The sequence below is a fragment of the Elephantulus edwardii genome, unplaced genomic scaffold (genome assembly GCF_000299155.1).
Source record: "Elephantulus edwardii isolate Elephantulus edwardi_28Jun2011 unplaced genomic scaffold, EleEdw1.0 scaffold00024, whole genome shotgun sequence".
Taxonomy (NCBI): Eukaryota; Metazoa; Chordata; class Mammalia; order Macroscelidea; family Macroscelididae; genus Elephantulus; species Elephantulus edwardii.
Window position 1 is genome coordinate 1402784 of NW_006399774.1, and position 20964 is coordinate 1423747.

Genomic DNA, 20964 nt, shown 5'->3' on the forward strand with positions numbered 1-20964 from the left:
TGGGGCCGTCATAACGCTTGGGGCCGTCATAACGCTTGGGGCCGTCATAACGCTTGGGGTCGTCATAATGCATGGAGTCGTTATAACACGTGTGGTCGTCATAACACATGGGGCCATCATAATACGGGGTCATCATAACGCCTGGGGTTGTCATAACACGTGGGGCTTTCATAACTGGTGGGGTCGTAATAACACATGGGGTTGTAATAACACATGGGCCGTCATAACACGTGGAGTTGTCATAATGCATGAGGTCGTTGTAACACATGGGGTCATCATAATGCTTGGGGCTGTCATAACACATGGGGTTGTCATAACACATGGGGCCGTCATAACACGTGGGGTCCTCATGATTGGGAATGACTTGATGAGGACAGCCACCTCATCATCCAGGAATCACTGCTCAGCTCCCCTTTCTTCCTCACATCAGGATCACGCCCACCCCTCTGGGTGAAGGGAAGAGCACCGTGACCATTGGTCTTGTCCAGGCCCTGACCGCCCACCTCAGCGTCAACTCCTTCGCCTGCCTCAGACAGCCTTCTCAGGGACCCACGTTTGGAGTCAAAGGTACTCTCTTTGCCAGCCAGAAAACAAAATCTGGGGGGGAGGAAGTTTTAAGAACAACATCGTCAACAGCTATGGGATTCAGGCTGTGGTGAATGCCAGATCTTTCCTGGTCACAGCCCTGCCACCCAGGCAATGCAGGCCTGTCATCCTGGGTGGGCAGAGGGACAGAATTGCCGTAGGTCAGTGGGGGCCTCAGGAAAGCCCACCCCATGGAGAGTGGGAACCCTGTGATCCCACCCAGGACTCCCACCCTGGCTGAAGCATCTGTTCCATCACTACCTTCTTTGCCAAGCCATTTTGAAATCCTACCATTCGTGGTGGGCTTGTCTCATCCCAGCTGTGGGGAAAGGTCCTCTCATCCAAACAGAAACTGGTTCGGCCAGGTCCAGGTCTTGCTCTTCACCCTTGCTGGGTGGGGCCCTGGAACATCCCTGGAGAGGCAGCTGTGGATGAAAAGTGAGGGAGAAATTCCTCTTGGCCCTGGGTAGTGCTATCTGACGCCACGCTCGTTACTCTTCTTCACTGATTTATTATCGTGAACTCATTCTTGAGCTCACTGTACAGTGATATTTATTGCCATAATTACTGTTTGTTCTTGGCATGCCATACTCTTTAATAGTACGATGTTTATATTGCTTTTCTAAATATTAGTTAACTCCTGGCTCATTAAGACCTGATAAGTTTAGAATGTTGTTCATTATGTAGTGGGGTGGACACTACACTGGGAGAGATCCAGCTAAAGTTTTCTTCATGTTGGTTCCCTTTTTGTTGTGTGACATTTAGCCAATTACAGCTTCTCTGAGCTGCATCTTAAACCAGTGTCACTGGGTGTTGTAGGCTCAGAGACGAGACCATGTGAACCCCAGGGTAATCTAAAGGGATTCGCACAATGGAGCTATTATTTTTATTTTAGGAATGAAAAATTCAGGGTTTTTTTTTCACCTTTTTAAAAAAAAAATTGTAAATGTATATGGAACTAATCCGTTTCCATATCAGCATTCTTCACATGGACTAGTTAGTGATATTAGTTATGTAGTGTTACATTGTCCATTCATCACCGTGATCTGTCTAGTTACACGTTTTCCTTGCACCTTTGATAGGAGTGTAGTATCTCCCCATGTGTGGGTCTCCTTGCAGTGATGTCCACTGGAGCTCTCTCTATTCACAGTAACCCAAGAGAAAAGAAGCCCAGCTGTCCATGGGTAGTTGAATGGATAAATAAAACGTGGTCCCTACAGCTAGCCGTTGGGGTGTAAAGTACCAGGTATATCCTGCTGCGTGCTTCAGTGTATACGAACCTGGAAAACATTCCATTGAGTGAAATAAGCTGAACATACAAGGACAAATATTAAGTGATTCCACCTACTGGAAATATTTAGGATAGGCATATGATATGTAGAGGGCAAAAGGAGAGGTCATCTTGTTGTTGTTATGTGCCGTCGAGTCGCTTGCGACTCGTGCAACCCTATGTACAACAGCCCTAAACTCTGCTCTCTCCTTAAATATTTTGACAGAAAGCATCATGTGGATTTGTGGTGGCCTCTGAAACTTACAGGTTGGAGCAGTTGAGATAAAACATAGTTAGGTACTTAAAGCTCATGAAAAAAAGAAAATCAGTCATCTTGTATCTTGATAGATGTTTTGAAAGGGTGACATTTGTTGCTCCTTTTACCATTGTTTTTTTGTTTTTGTTTGTTTTTTAAACCAAGATTTAAAATTGCGTAGTGGGCCACAGTGTGAAGTAATATATATTTTGTTCTGTTCTTTGACGGAAATAGTAATAATTCACGGTGGGTGAGTGAGCCTCCCGGCTGAGTTTGGGAATGTGTGGGTTACGGCACTTTGGTGACACGTTTTTAATGCTGCCTGCTCTGTTGTTTAGGAGGTGCTGCAGGTGGAGGATATGCCCAGGTCATCCCCATGGAGGAGGTAAGGCTCAGGGAGATGTGTCCTGTGTGACGTTGTCCCTCCTGAAACCCTCAGTCCTTGCTCTGTAAACAAAGGCCACCACCATCCTTTATCCACAGTTCCAAAGGCTGTGAAAACTTATTTAATGACAAGACCTAATCATTCACTCTTAAAACCTCTTTTGGAATTGGGTTGACACGACTTAATGTCAACATTCATGTGTTTCGATTTAGAAATACTGCTTTTGGTTAATAAATGCTGACCTTTACACACTGCTGGGAGTATTTGATAAGAGTGTGCTTGGGCACATGACCAGGAGGGATCAGTGCTTAGAGAAGGACATCATACTTGGAAGGGAGGAGGGACAGTGCAGGAGAAGACCCCAGATGAGATGGATTGAAACAGTCACTGGGGGTAGGTGTGTCAGAGTCAGTGAGACTAGCTCAGAGACAGAGCTATTGACATAGGTTTGCAGCAACTCATTAGCACATAACAACAACAGCAAGTATATATAGTCTGTATGTAATTATGTGTATATATCTGTTGGTGTATTTATTACCTAACCTCCCACGTATATATTTATTTTAAAAAGACAACTCAAACTTTCTTGAGTTGATGTGGTATTGGAATGGGCCACTAAAGTGGGTGTTCCTAGAAGGTGAATCACATGGGAAGCTCATCTTTCTCCCATGGAACTGATGGTGGATTCAGACCTCTAAGGAGATGCCACCTTTTGATTCGCAGTGTAACTCCCTGCAGATTACGCCACTTGGGCTCCATGGCTTAGTGGTAAGGAATTGCACTGCTAATGCAAAGGTACACGGTTTGAACATACCAACTGCTCTATGGGAGAAGACGGGCAGTTTGTTCCTGTGCAGTTAACTGGCTCTGAGAACCTGTTGGAGGGTCACTGAGTCAGTTCTGACTCTGATATACAACCACAGCACTTACATATATTTATGTGTAGATACAGATTTTCATATAGATACATACAGATAGAAATAGCACCGTATCTCTAAATTCCAAGAGAATATGAACCCCAAAGCCCTTCAGGCCTCAAGAGTGTGTGTGAGAGTTTGTGGACAAGTGTCGGCATCTGTCAGTAGTCATACTGCGGTTCTTAGGGTCTCTGAAGGAAGATCCCAGAATGAAATATTCAGAGAGGCAGGAAGAGCTGATGCTCCCTGTCCTGATGTCTGCAGGGGCTTGCACGTCTTCCTGACCACTTCCTTGTCTGCATCTCCTGCCAGCTCTTATCACTTCAACTCTCTGCATCTTCTTCTCAGTTCAAGTCCTGAGAAATCTTTCAGAAACTCAGGTGTTAGCTGGTAACCTCCATGTGTCATATTTTTCCATCCCGGAAGACCCCCCCCCCCCACACACACACCTTGCCTAGCATGTGACACATGGGGTCTCCCAGACAGGCGCTGGTCATCTCTTTAGTCTTAGTTTCTCTCAGGTCCCCTCATGCACCCGCCTTCACCACAACTGACTGCTGCCCCATCAGTTGTCCATACTAAGCTTTGTCACATGCCTGGAAGGTTCCAGTCCTTCCAGTTTCTGCCCCTGTGTTCTGTTCCTCCCCACACAGTGTGATACTCCCAGAGCACTGGAGGGAGCATGCAGGAGGTCTTTCTGGGGGTTACAGGCTCTAGCACCAACAGGAGGAGCTCGCTCATACATGTTTGTTGACTTGGTTGGAGAAACAGGAGAATCTTGGCTCTTGAAAGCTAAAAGCAGGGAAGGGAAAGGGAAAGTTGGGATGACGCCTGATCTTCAGGTGTCTGGAGTGGAGTGAGAAAGGAGAGATGCTCGGGCTTGGCTACAAAGAACTGCCCAAGCACTTGTCTGAAGGAGGAGGAATCACAGTCTCAAGCCAGGGAGATCTCGAGATGGGGCAGCTTGATGATGGGGTACAAGTGACAAGCCCTGAACAGCACTGGATTTAGCAGTCATTGTTGAGATAGGACCAACAGTCGGGAGATCAGGAGACACGTTACACTGGGAAAGTCTGCAGTCAGGGTCCTCTCCATATTACTGAGGAGCAGTGATGTCAGATTGAGGCCTAAGGTGCACTTGACTCAAGATCTCTTTAAAGTCACTCGCTATGCATCTGAAAGCCAAACAGTGAATAAGGATGACAGAACAAGAATTGATGCCTTTGAACGATAGTGTTGGAGAAGAGTACTGAATATCCCATGGACTGACAAAAGAACAAGCAGATGTATCTTGGAGAAGGTACAGCCAAGTGCTCACTGGAGGCAGACATTATAAAGCTGCTTTTCACTTACTCTGGGCACGTTGCGAGGAGAGGCTATTTCTTGGTGAGGGACATCATGGTTGGAAAAGTTAGAAGATTGACAAAGGAGAGGACGACCCTCATGGACTGACACAGTGATCTCAGCAATGGGCTTGAGTGTCAGAGATTGTGAGGACACAGGACAGGACGGGATCAGATCTGTTGTTCATAGGGTCGCTGTGAGTCACACTCAGCTTGAGGGCACCTAACAAACATAAGAGCATCGAGATGAGATTGGTGTCCTGCTGTCATGCAGCTCATTACTTGGCTCGGAATTAGGTGGAAGCTTCCTGTGGTGGTTGAGGGGACCAGGTATCGTGAGGCAATTTGCTTTTTGTTGCCAGAGACTCTCATATCTCCATCTCTTCACCTCCAGCTCTGAGCACAGTACCTCCCACCTCGTAGGCATCTGCTGACTGTGCACCGTGAACGTGCAGTGCCGAGTGGAAGACATTTAATTAGTAAATAATTCCATGTGAACATGTTAGCATCCACTCCAGATGGGCTGAGGAATGTCAAGTGAAAATTCCGAGATGGAAGGATGGATGGAAGGAGCCAGCTGGGTGAAGAATAGGGATGCATTCCAGGCTCTGGGAACCTCTGCAGAGAAGGCTCGGGGTAGCAGAGGGCTTGGCGTCTCCAGAGAACTGGAGCAACAGCCCTGTGATGTGAGGGAGCCAAGTGGGTCAAGGCAGGAAGAAATGGGCAGGGCCAGGTCTTTCCAGCTGCCGCAAACCATGGGCAGAAGGCTGGGTTTTCTATGGTGTCAGTAAATGAAACACCTTGATGGGGCAGTAACAGGATGCTTGTTGGGGTTTGTAAGACCACTCAGGCTTCTGTCTGGAGAACGGCTTAGAGTGGGCACCAGGAGTCCCGTGGGAGACAGTGGCAGGATCCCAGGCACAAGGAGCTGGTAGCATGGCCCAGGAGGGAGGTCGTGAGGTTGAAGAAATGATGAAGGATTTAAATGTACTCATCAAAGAATGAATTAGATGTGTGACTGAGAGAAAGGGATCCATCAAGGAGGAGGATGCTGGCTTGAACAATTTAGTAGAATTATTTGTTGAACCGAGAGAACCAGAGATGTACGCGTCTGAGGGTCAAAGGCCAGTCGTATATTTGATATTACATGTAAATTGAGGCATTGTTTTGTTAGGGATCCTCGCCATCCAAGTGGATGCTAAGAAAATAATTGTTGTTGTTATGTGCCGTCGAGTTGCCTGCGACTCATAGCGACCCTATGTACAACAGCCCTAAACTCCGCTCTGTCCTGTGCCAATCTCACTGTCTCTGACACTCCCATCCCAATTATCCCAGTCACTGAATCAATCCACCTCATAGAGGGCCTTCCTCTCCTGCACCGCCCCTCCACCCTCCCAAGCATGATATGCCTCTCCAAGGCAAAGAAAAACTTGGATTCTAAAATAGGAAAATTGTTGAAGAGAAATAACCAGTAGAGGACTATTCAATAAATGTTCGTCTTCACTGACACTAGCTTAAAACCATCACATTAAAATCAGTTACCTTTTTGGTGAGCTCTGGTGGCCTAGTGGCAAGAAGCTGCATTGCAATCTCAGAGGTACATGGTTCAAATCCACTAGATGCTCTGCTGGAGAAGGAGGAACAATCTCCTCCTGTATCAGTCAGATCTGATTTGACGGTACACAGAAAAAATAATGAAATAAAATAATTTTTAAAAAAATCAATTACCTTTTTACTTGTCAGATTGATAGAACTGAATTTTAAAAATACTAATAATCTCTGTTACTTGCCATGCATCAGAAAGCTGGACAATGACTAGGGATGATAGAAAGAGAATTGATGCCTTTGAGCTGTGGTGCTGGAGAAGAGTATTGAATATACCATGGACTGCTAGGAGAACAAACAGCTTCATCCCAGAGAGGATGAAGCCCGGTTGATCCTTGGACATAGAGATTCTGAAGCTCTGTCTGACATATTTTGGTATTTTGGGCATGTTACAAGGAGTGACCAGTCCTTGGAGAGGGACATCATGCTTGGGAGGGTAAGGGGACAGCGCAAGAGAGGAAGACCCTTGATGAGATAGATTGATTCAGTGACTAGGGAGATGGGGAAGGTGTGTAACAGACAATAATGTTGGCACAGGATACAGCAGGATTCAGAGCTGTTGTACATAGGGTCACCGTGAGTTGAAAGTGACTCAACAGCATGTAACAACAACAACAATACCAAATTTGATTAAGAAAAATTGAAATTGCTAGAAAGTATCTGGTGATAGAACTTTTTTTTAGGGGAATTAGAAACGTACATCAAGTGCCTTTGAAATATGCAGTCCTTTTGACCCAATTAAGTACATTCTTTCTCTTTAGGGAAAAGTGGATGTGTGCAGAGAGATTTAGTTAAAGCTACTTATCATGACATAGTTTATAGCATTTATAGTGTAGAGGAGGGAGTTTAATGTCTAGTAATAAAACATTGATTTATATTTTGAAGACTGTTTAATGATTTTAAAATGCCAGTCATGTATGTGGTATTACATGTAAATTGAGGCATAAAGTAGTATGGACTTTGATCTTAAACTTTGATATTACAGTTTTACTTTGTGAAACATAAGTATTGCATTATTTTTCATGTTTTCTCAAGGCAATGTGTTTTATAAGTTATCAAATAAAAGTTTAACTAGAAAATAGAACCACCCAAGGAATTTTAGGAAGTTCTATTTAAAACACAACACCGCTTTTGTGACTGCTAAACTAATTTAATTTTTTTAAGCAAAAGATAATCTTGTTTCTGAAGTGACTGACTTGTTAGGGTTTTGTAGGTGGCTCCTCAAAGCTTTCAAAAACTATTTGATGCTATTACCCAGAATATTTAACCCACTGTCACACTCTTGGATATGCATAAGGGTAGAAAGACTAAGCTATCTGCAGGGAGCTCTGGTGGCCTAGTGGTAAGGAGCTATGTGATGCAATCCTAAAAGCACACAGTTCGAATCCACTAGCTGCTTCATGGGAGAAGGATAGGCAGTCTCCTCTCATGTGATTTCCTGCCTCTGAAAACCTGTCGGAGGATCAGCTATGAGTCAGTTCCGACCTGCCAGCAAACAACAGCATAATATGCCAGCTGTTCTTTCTAACTGTAGCCTTTCACAAAAATGGAAATTCGAGTCATTTCAATATTCAAACACAGGGGAAGGAAAGATTTTGTCGCATCCCCTTAATTACAGGGCACTCTGTTGGCATTGTCTGTAGCGGGTTGCACTGCCCTCCCGTCTGTAACCTGATGGATGAGTTGCTCTGAGTTCCAGTATGCTTCATGGCCGTGAGTTTGAGATTTGACTTAATAATCTATAAATAAACTGTAACATGCAAGATGGTTATTACGTAATAACACTTCAAAAAGAAGAGGAAGCAAATTATAAGTATTCTGTTTGCTCTTACTGAAAATATAATTAGCTGTACACATGACTGGTCAAAAAGAAATGACCACAGTTCTGAGGGTGTTATATTTTTCATTCATTTCTGAAACAGTCGGGAGTGTTGGACAGGTCGACTGTTTGAACTCACCAGGGAGACTCAGCCTGGGAGGAAGATCTGATGACCTATTTCTGTCGAGATTACAGCCTAGAAAATCCCACAGGGCAGTTGTATTGCATCACATGAGATCACTTCTTATTGTTGTTGTTGTTGTTAGGTGCCATCGAGTCAAGTACAACTCATAGCTACTTTACAAACAAAAGAACTGAGCCGTGTTCTGTCCTGCGCCATCCTCACACTTCCTGAGACACAGGAGCTCATTGCAGCCATCACTGTGGCAGTCCAGCTGGTTGATGGTCTTCCTCTCGTTCTCCACCCCTCCACCCTTCCCAACATCATAGTTCACTAGGAGTCAGGATTGATGTGACAGCAAACAAGCACCACTACCACATGAGGCGATCATCATAATCTTCTGTTTATTCTCAATGTCCTTGAATCCTGTAGTTGTTTGAAAATGTTCGAAAGCTGTTTTTGTTTGGTTTACAGTTCAACCTTCACCTCACCGGAGACATCCACGCCATCACTGCAGCGAACAACCTGCTGGCTGCCGCTGTGGACACCAGGATTCTGCATGAAAGTACTCAGACAGATAAGGTGAGGAAAGGCCTTGCTGGCCTTTGTGGGTATCCTGGCCTCGGGCTCTGAATTCATGCAAACGTGTCTGTAAGTCCCCTGGTATCTTTTAAACTAAATTTTTCCCCTCATAATTTTATGTTGATATTTGTTTCCTAGAGAACACTAACCATACTTTGATCAGACTCTCATAAGGGGTCAAGACAACTGCCAAGTGGTTGGAGAGAATTCTGTTAATTGTACTTTTTAAGCCAAATGGTCTTTGAGTCGATTCTGTCCTCTGGGAGAGGTTTGATAGTCATTTGCCCATCTTTCTCCCAAGGAGCAGCTGGTAGATTTGAACTACCCGTCCTTGGGTTCTCTGCCTGACTTTTTACCCACTAGACCACCAGAGCTCCCTATTTGGGAAGACTAGTTCTCTTTGTTCTGGCGATAGGCCCAATCTCTGATCTACTTGTTCTAAGAGGAAAAGACAGATAATGTTTAAGACGATGACGGTGTAAAGGAACTCCGGTGGTCTAGTGAGTTAGAAGCCGTGCTGCCTGACAATCTAAAGGCAAGCAGTTCAAATACACCAGTAACTATGCAAGAGAAAGATGGGCAGCCCCCTGGTGATGGGCAGAGGCACAGCTGAGTGCTGGTGGTGCTCTTCTATCCATCAGGGGCAGAGCACACTGAGTCCTTTGTTCATCCTAGCTTGATGCCTGGGTTGTGGCCAAAGCTGTTTCATGCCTAGGGCACATAAAGAAAAGAAAAAATTGATGGGCAGTCTCTTCCTATGCACTTAACAGCTTCTGAAAACCTGCTGGAGGGTCAGCTGTCATTTGGCTCATACTCGATGGCAATGACATTGACTTTTGACTGAATGATGCATGCACGTATTCTAGATATCCTGCCGGAAAGTCAGACTTCCTGTTGGACTTGGAGTACCTTTGGTCTAAAAGTAGATCTTACACACGTGATTCAGACAGACTCCCCCATGCTGATTCCTCACAGATGTAGGGCATAGATTAAAATAGTACTTGTATAAAGTAAGGAGCTCTGGAGACTATTTTATTAATATATTCAATATGTCTTTATTTCATATAATATAGTAAATAAAATATAGCAAGGAACTCTGGTGTAGTCTTGTAAAAATAGTCCATTTGCAATAGAGGACGGGTCCTGACTCCCTCCAATCAAAAGAATCCTCTGGTGAATTGTTGGAGACCAAATTCAGATCAGTATTAATTGAAGAGTTATAAAGCTGTAGACCCAAAATATATATTTATGCAAACTCTTTCCAGTGTGTAGCACTTCAGCGCTCATCAGATTTATGAAAGTGACACAGTTCATGTCTGCGCTGTTTATATTAGCCCAAGAATTTCACTAGGAGCCTGTAATCTAAACAGTTTGGAGAGAGATGTAATGAACGCTGTCATAGCTGTGGACCGTCCAAGGTCACGGTTGGCTCTTACAACACGCATAAAGCAGGATTTGCTTTGCTTTGTTTTTCTAGGCTTTGTACAGTCGACTGGTTCCCTCCGTGAACGGTGTCCGAGCGTTTTCAGAAATTCAGCTTGCTCGACTGAAAGTAAGTTTCCTGTTACCAGAAACATATCAGAAAGACTGTCAAAAGCAAGAACTCTGGGCTTAATTTGATTAGGGTTTTCACACACTGCTTTGGGTTATAAACTCTTAAGAGACAAAACAAGAGAGGAGAGAAATGGAGGTCTGACACGCTGCCCACACACCCGTCAGGCAACTGCATGGACAGTCAGCTGACCTTCCAGGGTCTCCGCTTCTCCATCTGTGCAGGCAGAGAATGACTTTGCTCATCTGTAGGTGTTCTGGTCAAGCAAGACACAGAGAATTTGAGGGAGTCATCCTTTATCTCGACAGAGTTCAGGTGGCTGCTGGTAGGGAAATGTGCCTCCAACCCAAAGATACAGGGTTCAAGTTTACCAGCTGCTTCTTGGGAGAAAGATGAGCAATCTCCTGACGTGCAGCCTCTGAAAACCTGCCGGAGGGTCAGCGAGGATTCAGTTCAGGGCCACTGGCAGCAGGTTGTTGTCATTTTTTAAAGAAAAGTGTTTTCATGAAACTAATTTTTTAAAAATTGAGCTCTCTGTATTTGTTGAAGTGAGAGGCAACAGAAATGGGCCTTGAAACACTTGGTCTTCATTCTTACGCTCCTGAGAGTTTTCTGATGCTCTCTGATGCTCTCTGATACTTGCATTCTAGTCATCACATTGATTTTCCCTAGTTCTTTTTCATGCCTTTCAGTATAATCCTTCAGTGGTATAATTCATAGCCACTGGTTGGCCCAAAGGCCTTCCTTTGGTTCTCACTGAGGTGAGTTCATTAATTGAGGATTCTAGGACATAATTCTGGGCAGCTTGAGCATGTAGAATTTGTTTCCCCACATATATTTTTCTTTCAACTTTGTCATTTAAAACTCCTTAGAATGTTTGAAAGTTTCCTTTATGGAAATAAAACCAAATCGAACAAACCAAAAGCCTAAGTAGTTACCATCAAGTTCTCACTTGTGGCAACTCCATGATTGTCAGCACAGAACTACACGCTATTAGATTTTCATAGTGAGCAGATGACCAGACCTTTCTTCCATGTCACAGGTGTGTTTGAATGGCCAACTTCCCAGTGAGTAGTCAAGTTCTTAAAAAAAAAACAACAAACAAGCAAAACCAGGCTTCTTTTTCTTATTGTTGTTGTTAAGTGCTGTCGAGTCACAGGCGACTCATAGTAACCCTATGAAGGAGAGTCCTTGACGCTTGGTTGCCTTTCATCCTCTCTCCAAGTACATAGGGTTTCTGGAGGCAAGCTATTATGGAAGTGAATGCCACTCCTTCCAATCTTGTTTAATCGGGGAGCTCCACCCCACTCTCAGTCCGCATTGGGTAGCCAAACATTAACACATTTGACACATCCGTGTCACAGTGTTCAGCCTCACAGCAACCACAAGTGACCATGGGACGGCAACTTGTACACCAGGGCTATACGACCTAGAGGAATGTCTGAACAAAAACAATGAAAGACTGGCCTGAGGGCCGTGAACTAAAAGTCACCCACCTTTGTCTCCAGCTGATAGCTCTCTCTCTCTCTCTCTGTTCTTTTTCCTACACTGACAAATAATTTGTTGAGCCAGATTTGACATAGACTTTACTTGAATGACTGACGCGTGCTTATAAATATGACATGAGGAATTGGAGTGTTGCACCTGAAGATGGCAGCTTCACCTCTGTTGGGCACGGAGCAGCCTGGAAGCCCACGTTTGGGCCAAAAGCTGACAGCACAAGCATTCTCTTTCGGCAGCCGACAATGCTGTATTTTCACATGTCATTTTGTGGGCATGTGACCATTTGTCAGTGTCTTCTGTCTGATGTACTTGGACGTAACGTATTTATTTATGTGAGTTGACCTAATTTAAGATTTCTTTGAGATTCAGTTTAGGGTTTCTTTCAGAAGGCTTCACTGGTTGTGGATGGATGCTGTCATTTTTGGTACCTTTTTCTTTCTGTCTTTTCTAAACCATCCTGCATGTTGCCTTTGACATCACTAGAAGCTGGGCATCCTTAAGACGGACCCGAACACCCTGACAGAAGAGGAGGTGAGCAGATTTGCCCGACTTAACATTGACCCCGAGACCATCACCTGGCAGCGAGGTGAGTGATGGGAGGTGAACTGGGGTGAGAGTGAGCCGAGTTCAGGGTTGTGTCCTGGGGAGACCCCAGCGAGATGATTGAGATCAATTTCACAAATTCACGATTGTGCTCCAGCCTGTGTTCATGCACCCACACCCTTCATTGCAACCCCTCTTCCTTCACCCTGCTCTTCTGTGGTTCTTGCTTTCCGCTGAGAGTCTGTGTCCTTTCTTGTTTTAAGGTCATTTCCTGTGAGTGGACTCAATCCTGTCCACCCCCATCTCATCCTAGGACCTATTAGTCTTCAAGAACCTCTTATCTCATTTTAAAAAATGCCTGTTTCTCTCCTCTGTCATCCCTAGTCATTGCCCAGCCTTCTGATGCATAACAGGTAATTGCTATGATCTTCGCATTTACGTGCTATGTATCAGAGAGCTGGACAGTGATAAAGTATGATAGATGATAGAAGACAAATCAATGCCTTTGAGTTGTGGTACTGAAAAAGAGTATCGAACATGCCATAGACTGCCAAGAGAACAAATAGGTCTGTCCTGGAGTGGGTAAAACCAGGCTTCTACTTGGAGGCAAGGATTTTGAAGCTCCATCTCATATACTTTAGGCATGGGCCAGGAGGGGTCAGCTCCTGGGGAGGGACATCATGCTTGTAAGGGTGGAGGGACAGTTCAGGAGGAGACGACCCTGGGTGAGATGGATTGACTCAGTAACTGGGGCAATGGGCTTAGGTGTGTCAGAGGCAGTGAGATTGGGTCAAGATAAGATTCAGACCTATTGTGCAAAGGGTTGCTATGAATTGCAGACAACTCAACAGCACATAGCAAAAACATGAACTGCGAAAACAAACAGAAATTTAGTGACTTGCCTTACTATATAGAGAGGCAGGATGGAGATGGTAGTATGTTTCTTGCAGGAATGAAATCCGGCACATGAAGAACCTATGTCTGTGAGAGAGCGAGAGAGAGAGAGAGAGAGAGAGAGAGAGTTGTTATCGTCATGGCAACCTTACAGACAAGCTTGGATAGTGTTAGGTGGTGTGAGTCCTGAGTCCTTTCTCTGTTGTACTTCTCACATCTGTCCCCCTCTCCTCTTTGCCATTTCTCCCCGGTCTCAGCAAGTTTTTCCCAGATGCCTCATTAACTGAGCTGCTTTTTAATAGCTATTCTTGCTTTATTTCTATGCACTCACCTCACTGTGGTTGTTATTGTTAAGGACCATGACATCGACACCAGCTGAGAGCTTCCTTATGAACAACACCTATCACTCGGCCCGTCCTGTCCTGTCCCTCCCACCTCTCATACGTTCCAGCCCATTGTTACCGCGCCTGTGTCTGTCCATCTCGTTGAGGGTCTTCTTTTCTTTTTTTTTAAAAAAAAATTTATACTGGTTTACATACATAACGTTCATAAAGTTAATATACATTGTTCTTCACACCAGACCTTTCTTCCTCTTCTTATCCTTTTTTTACCAGTGGTGTCTCTCTGGAGACTAAGGTGCATCTGATACAGGCGATGGTCTTTGCTATCACTTGTTATGGATCAGAGAGCTGGACAATGACTAGGGAGGACAGAAGGAGAATTGATGCCTTTGAGCTGTGGTGCTGGAGAAGAGTGTTGAGGGTACCATGGACTGCTAGGAAAACAAACAGATATTCATCCTGGAGAAGGTCAATCTTGGCGGCTCCTTGGAGGCAAGGATTCTGAGGCTCCATCTAACATACTTTGGACATGTTGTAAGGAGGGACCGGTCCTTGGAGAGGGATGTCATGCTTGGTAGGGTGGAGGGACAGCACAGGAGGGGAAGACCCTCTATGAGGTGGATTGATTCAGTGATTGGGGTAATCGGGATGGGTATATCAGAGACAGTGCGATTAGCACAGGACAGAGCAGAGTTTAGGGCTGTTGTACATAGGATCGCTGTGAGTCACAAATGACTCGATGGCACATAACGACAACAGCATGACCTTCCACCTTTCCTTGCGGGATGTCCTTTTCTAAGGACTGTGCTTCCCTGACTGTGTACCGAGAGTTGCTCATAAATACAGCATTTTTTTTGTCACTTCCTTACTCCAAAGCCTTCCACAGCTGCCCACATCTTGTGTGATAAATCACCCTCACAGGCACACCTCCGCTTCCTGCACTCTGCATTAATTTCCTTACTAATACTGCCTCACCGCCCTGCAAATTTGAAAGTTTGTGGCACCCCGACATCAAGCAAGTCCGTTAGAGCCCTTTTTCCAACAGCACGGACTCCTCCGTGTCGAGACAGCAACAGCCCAAGTCTCACTTCCCACAAAGTTGCTTTGGATCCATTCAACCAATTCATGAAGAATTATTTGTTTTCCCACCTGACTCACTGTCCTTGGAGCTCTCCACAGTTACTGACTCAGTTTCCTCGTCTTTACAGTGGAGTCAAAAACAGTTGGACAATTTGGGAAGGGCCATATTTTCATGTAAATAATGCACGTTAAAGCATTTTGACAAACTGTGCAATCTCCCTCCCTTTAGATAGCTTGCCATTAGATAGTTAGATAATGTGTGTGAGAAATACGGGAATTCACTGACTCAGGCTTTTGAAAGTGGTTAAAATGATACATGATTTCTTAAATATATTCCACCACAATGACTTGCTTTAATGGAGACGTTCTCACAAGCTCTTTATTGGGAGCTTCCATTGACACCTGAAGGTGCTTTGCAAACTCAACAGCATCCCCTGTCTGAATGTTAGGAGCCTCTGTGGTTACGTTACATTGCACTGTTTATGTGCATCGTTGTCGCCTGAACTCAGCTAGAATATTTGGAGAGATATATAATGTTGTTGTTGTATGCCATCGAGTCACCTGGGACCCATAGCGACCTTATGTATAGCAGCTCTGAAGCCTGCCCATCCTGAGCTAGTCTCACTGACTGACACACCTATGCTATTGCCCCAGTTACTATAGTAATCCATCTCATCTGGGGTCTTCCTCTCCTGCTGTGTTCCTCTACTCTTCCGAGCATGATGTCCTTCTCCAAGGAACAGTCTCTCCTGGCCCCGTGCTCTAAATATGTGAGACTGAGCTTCAAAATCCTAGCCTCCAAGGAGAAACTTGGTTTCAATCTTTCCAAGACAGACCCATTTCTTTTCTTGGTGGTCTATGGTATGTTCTAGATTCTTCGGCACCACACTTTGAAGGCCTTGATTCTTCTTCTGTCATTCTTAATCAGTGTCCAGCTCTGATGCTTAGCAAGTAATTGCGAAGACTTTGACCTGAATCAGGTGCACCTTAGTCTCTAGACTGACATTGTTTCTCTTCAGCACTCTGGAGAGGTCCCTGATGGCACATTTTCTCAGTGCAATTCATCTTTGGAGTTCCTGGCTACTGGTGCCAAGAGTGTTGATATTGTAGATAAATATGGTATTATATATGGATACACACATGTTGTATGTATATATAATATTTTAAAATATATGTGCAATATTTATCATAAAAGTAATAACATTATAGAAGTTTTGCACACACTTCGGAAGAATATGAAACATCTCACTTTGCAGACCTACCTTGGAGATAATGAAGGGTTTAGTTCCAGACCACCGTGATAAAACAAATATTGCAATGAAGCGAGTCACAATTTTTTCCCATTTCCCAGGCCATGTGAAAATTATGCTTGTACAATGCTGTAGTTTATTAAGTACGGAGGAGCATTATGAAAAAGCTTAGATTTTATGAATATTACTGAAATGAGACACAAGGTGAGTGTGTGCTGTTGGGGAAAATATGGGCCCCATAGACTTTTTTTTAAATGATGATTTTTTTTTCCGGGGGGTGTGGGTGTGTGTGTGTGTGTGTGTGTGTTTATTCCCATTCATTCATTGTTGCATTCCCATAGACGTCTTCAGCACTCAATTGCTGCACCATTTTCTGTACAGTAAAGCAAAGCACCGTAAAAAGAGACCTGCCTGCATTACCATGACATCTGTTCGTGTGTGTGTTTGCGTTTGCACATGCACACACACACCCCTGGCTTTGTGTACATCTGTAATTTATTTGTGTGTATTTTATATTCTGTTACTTTTATTTCTATTCTATGCCTTTTCCACTTGTATTCGTGCTTTGTTGTAGTGTTACTCTTGAATGGCTATAGAATATTCCAGAGAGCTCTAGTGGCAAGAAGTGGCGCTGCAATCTCAAAGCACACAGTTCAAGGCCACCAGCTGCTCTCTCATGCGATTAACTGCCTCTGAAAACCTGCTGGAGGGTCAGCTATGGGTCAGTTCTGAGTCTACGGCACACAGCAACAGCTAAGTGGAATATTCCACGCCTGTAGTGCTGTGGGTTAAGTATTGGGCCACTAACCAAAATATTAGTGGTTTGAAAAGACCACCAGGTTCTTAATGGAATTGTGTCCACCTGTGGTGGTTATATGAAGGTGTGGAAATCCTTTCAGCCAGGTCAGTTCTGTCTATTGAGTCTCTGTAAGTTGGGATTGACTCAACACCTGTGGGTTTTTTTTTTCCGTTGCAAATATTAACTTTATGAGGACCCTTGCATTTAAATGTTGATTGGGCCCTAGGGCCTATTCCTATTGTTACTTCATTTTTAAGGAACATTCTTCTGAGTTGTACTGCACTCCTCTGTCCATTTGCTGCCCTGAGGTACTCTGGGTTTACTATGGAGCTGAACCTTGTGCCACTGGGTGTCAAATGCTATAATGGTTACCCACCTTGGACACTGTTTGTTGGGAGCTCCCAGTTTAAGATAGGTTTGGAAGCAGAAGTGTCATCCACTTCCTAAACCACATGCCTCTGGAAACTCTGTGAACCTGGAGAAATGACGATAGTTATAGAAAGGATTCAGGCCTTTGGTTCATAGAGTCACTATGAGTCATCCTTGGTTCGCCAGCAGTGAACAACAAAAGCAACGTTACAAACAGTTAACATTCCTGGCTCTAACCTAAAGGTTGGAGGTTCAGGTCCTCTCTGTTTAGCATCACGAAATGCTCCCCAGAAACCAGCCTTTGAAAAGCCTTTTGCGTGTGGATCTGTGTACCACCCTGAGTCAAGACACACAGGCAAGGCGTTTGTAGTGTCTCCCCTGTGGGTGAACTACAGCTTTCTTAATGAAGCCTCTATTATTAAATGACCAACCACACTTTTAACAACAGACACTGGTAATTTACAGCATTTTGCTGGGAGGCCTACATAGTTCCCCCTCTGTTTTTATAATGAAGATTAATAGCCAACACAAGTATGTCCAGAATTCAGTAGTCAACTTTTTCAAGGCGTTGTTAATTTATGGTACACTTTAAAACGTCTTTCAAGATTTACTCACGTCAACAAAAATTATCCAAAACTCTACAGAAGTTAAAAAACAAACAAACAAAAATAAACGCAACCCAAACAAACAGAAATGCTCCAAGAAGCACTGGTCCAACTAGGCATTCTTCCACATCTGCTTTTGCTTCCAGTTCAGAGAGACCCCAAAAACAGGCCAGTGGACTCAGGACTCAGACAGAACTTGTGTGGTGAGATTAGGTACTTAAGGGGCTTTGGTATCTAGAAAGGAAATCCAAGTGGTAGCTGGTGACAATCTGATCGGCATTCCTTTCATCTTTTTATGTACTCTGCTTGTGTCTTATAAAGGAGGTAAAGTGTGCTAGTGTGTGTACATGTATGTGTATATGATAAGAGTGTGACTGAGAATGTGTGTAAGACAGTGGGTGCATCTGTGTGAATTGATTACACGGAGAGAGAGACTGGGAGGCTTTGGGTCTAGGAACACAGGGGACCATCAGAGGACGTTGGCGGCCCTGTGTATGCCTAAGATGAAGTGACCATGTTTCTTCCCAGTTCCTTGTAGTTCTCAAGTGCTCCAATTTCTTCACCACTTTTGTTGTTGCCCTATTAGATACTCAGCATACTGGCTTTAAGGTGACACTGGACACTTGTTATTTGAAGCCTTTATGAATAGTTAGTGAAGTTGTATTGTCCTGACTTTGTTTCCTGGCTTTCAAAGTTCCATTTTCGCAGACTCCAGCCTGGCTTTCACAGTAACATCTGAGTGCCACATTGGCAGTAAAGTGGTGAGCATAGCTGCCTTCCACAGTAAACTCTGAAACCTTGAATTTCAGTGACCAGTGAGGGAACTAGAGGAGGTTGAACCTCCTCTTATCACAACCAGCTTTCTAGGTGTGTTAGGGGTTACTTCAGAAATGTGGTTAGCTATCACCTTGTCTGAAATGGGTCCCCACCCCACCCCTGCCATGATGAACTCTAATATCACCCGTTTTATTATGGCCTTCAACATTAACCAGTATATCCTTGTTTATTGATCACAGCCTTTGTTCTGGAAGCAGGACCTTGTCCATGCTGCCCTCTGTTGCTTCCACAGCTCTCTGAGCAACACACCACACACACCCCTAAGGTAGGGCCTCCATGACCTCCAGGTCAGTCAGGTCTGCTGACTGACTAAATCGTCTGCTTCTTCTCTTCCAGTACTGGATACGAATGACCGGTTTCTACGAAAAATAACAATTGGGCAGGCAAGCACGGAGAAGGGACTGTCCCGCCAGGTAGGTGGCCTTCTCCCACTAGAGCGGGTCTTTTGGTGAGTGTTGGCTTCGTCCGTCATGAGCAGCCATGGCCCTCTCGCCATTTGAGGATGTCACCTCCAGTCACCTCACAGGATCAGAGGAAACTCTTTGTGTTTTCTTACCAGCCTGCACATCAGTCTTTTTATTTAGTTGGATTTCTGGGACATTCCATGCATTGGGTGTCTTGGACAAACATTCTTTTTCTTTGCTTTTTTTTTTTTATTGTATTATTTTTACGTGTACCGTAAAATCAGATCCGACTGGTACAGGAAGAGATTGCCCTCTCCTTCTCCAGCAGAGCATCTGGTGGATTTGAACTGCATACCTCTGGGATTGCAGTGCAGCATCTTGCCACTAGGCCACCAGAGCTCCCTTGGACTAACATTCTGAGATATGTTATTGGAAATTCACCTGGTTAACACAGTCCCTGCCTAATAAACAACTAACAAAAACCTTAAAATCTCAAACACATCATTCAAATCTTAGACACTCAAATATGGGATGCCTTGCTTTTAGCCCAGAAGCGTAAGGAGTTTTTCAGGACAAAATGTCATCTTATCCAAATCCAGGGAATGTGAGGGAAAACATAATGTCCACCTTGTTTTTATTACTCGGTCTCTGTTGTGAAACAGTGGCACTTGGCAAATAGGAAGTCATAAAATTATTTTCCAGCCAGTGAGAGACTCTTCGTTTATTTTGGGAAGACAAAAAAATAAAATAATTAAAAAGATAAAAATAAAGACAAAATTGTTTTAGGACAATTAGGTATTTATCCTCTTTGCTTTTTCAGTAATGAAATAAGAATCACTTTTCCTGTGGTAATTGGCCCTCATCCTGAGTGGACTTTTGGAACTTTTAAATAGAGGGCCCTGGGGATTGGCTGAGGCGGACAACCTGAGCGTGTGTTCCAGGTTCTAGAACTAGCACATACAGGCAGAGTGCAATGCTGAGTCCCTGCTGGAAGACCAGCATGACTGTCTTGGGGTCTGGGGAAATTTCTGAAAGATAGGAAGATGGATTTAGATGGCTAGGGAAAGGCAAAACCAAAAGCTTTAGAGGGGTTCTGTGTTCAGGTACAATGTCATCCCTGTTGAGATGGTATCTCATTGTGGAGGGAGAGGGGGTGAGGAAATGGGAGACCCAGTGTGAAAAACAATGTATAAGAATTTTGTAAATAAACTAGTATTTTAAAAAAAGAAAAGGAGCCCAGAGGAAAAATATAGAAAAGACTAAAAAAAATTAAAAAAAAAATATTTTATTAACTTTTTTGTGTGTATCATCAAATCTGATTTGACAAGTACAGAAGGAGATTGTCCCTCTTTCTCCAGCAGAGCATCCGGTAGATTCGAACCGTACACCTCTGTGATGGCAGTGCAGCTTCTTGTCACCAGAGCTGCCTCAAAAAAATTTTTTTAAAGAAAAAAAGTCAGTGCACACTGCAATCCCAGAGGTGTGCAGTTCAAATCCACCAAATGCTCTACTGGAGAAGGAGGGGCAGTCTCCTCCTGTACAGTGATATCTGATTTGACGGTACACACACACATACACACACACACACAATAAAATAAAAAATTTAAAAACAAACAAAAAAGGCCAGTGCAGCGACTCTCCTGTGCACACACAGAGTTGCCTTATGCAGAGAGAGTCCTTTTAATTAACATCTCTAATCGTTTGGCTTGTTAGGTGTATCTGTTCACTGCCTCTGAGTTGATTTGAGCTCGGAGCCATGCCCTAAGACAGAGGAGGCCTGCCCGTGGGCTTTCTTCATCTGCACTTCTGTAAGGAAGCTGACTGCCTTGGCTTCCCCTCCCCCGCTTAGTGTAGCTGCGTGTTTGAACCACTGACCTTTTGACTAGTAGCCACATACTTTTACC

At 44.1% G+C, this 20964-nt stretch overlaps 1 protein-coding gene across 1 annotated transcript in view; it reads left to right on the plus strand.

Moving 5' to 3' along the window:
* LOC102846330 (monofunctional C1-tetrahydrofolate synthase, mitochondrial-like) overlaps window positions 1–20964 on the plus strand; it is a 247301-nt gene that overhangs the window by 70437 nt on the left and 155900 nt on the right. Inside the window, exons 15-20 of the mRNA XM_006882798.1 lie at window positions 431–567; window positions 2450–2496; window positions 8776–8883; window positions 10361–10435; window positions 12422–12524; window positions 18993–19069. Coding sequence (XP_006882860.1) covers window positions 431–567; window positions 2450–2496; window positions 8776–8883; window positions 10361–10435; window positions 12422–12524; window positions 18993–19069 — 547 coding nt within the window. The remainder of the gene's footprint in view (window positions 1–430; window positions 568–2449; window positions 2497–8775; window positions 8884–10360; window positions 10436–12421; window positions 12525–18992; window positions 19070–20964) is intronic.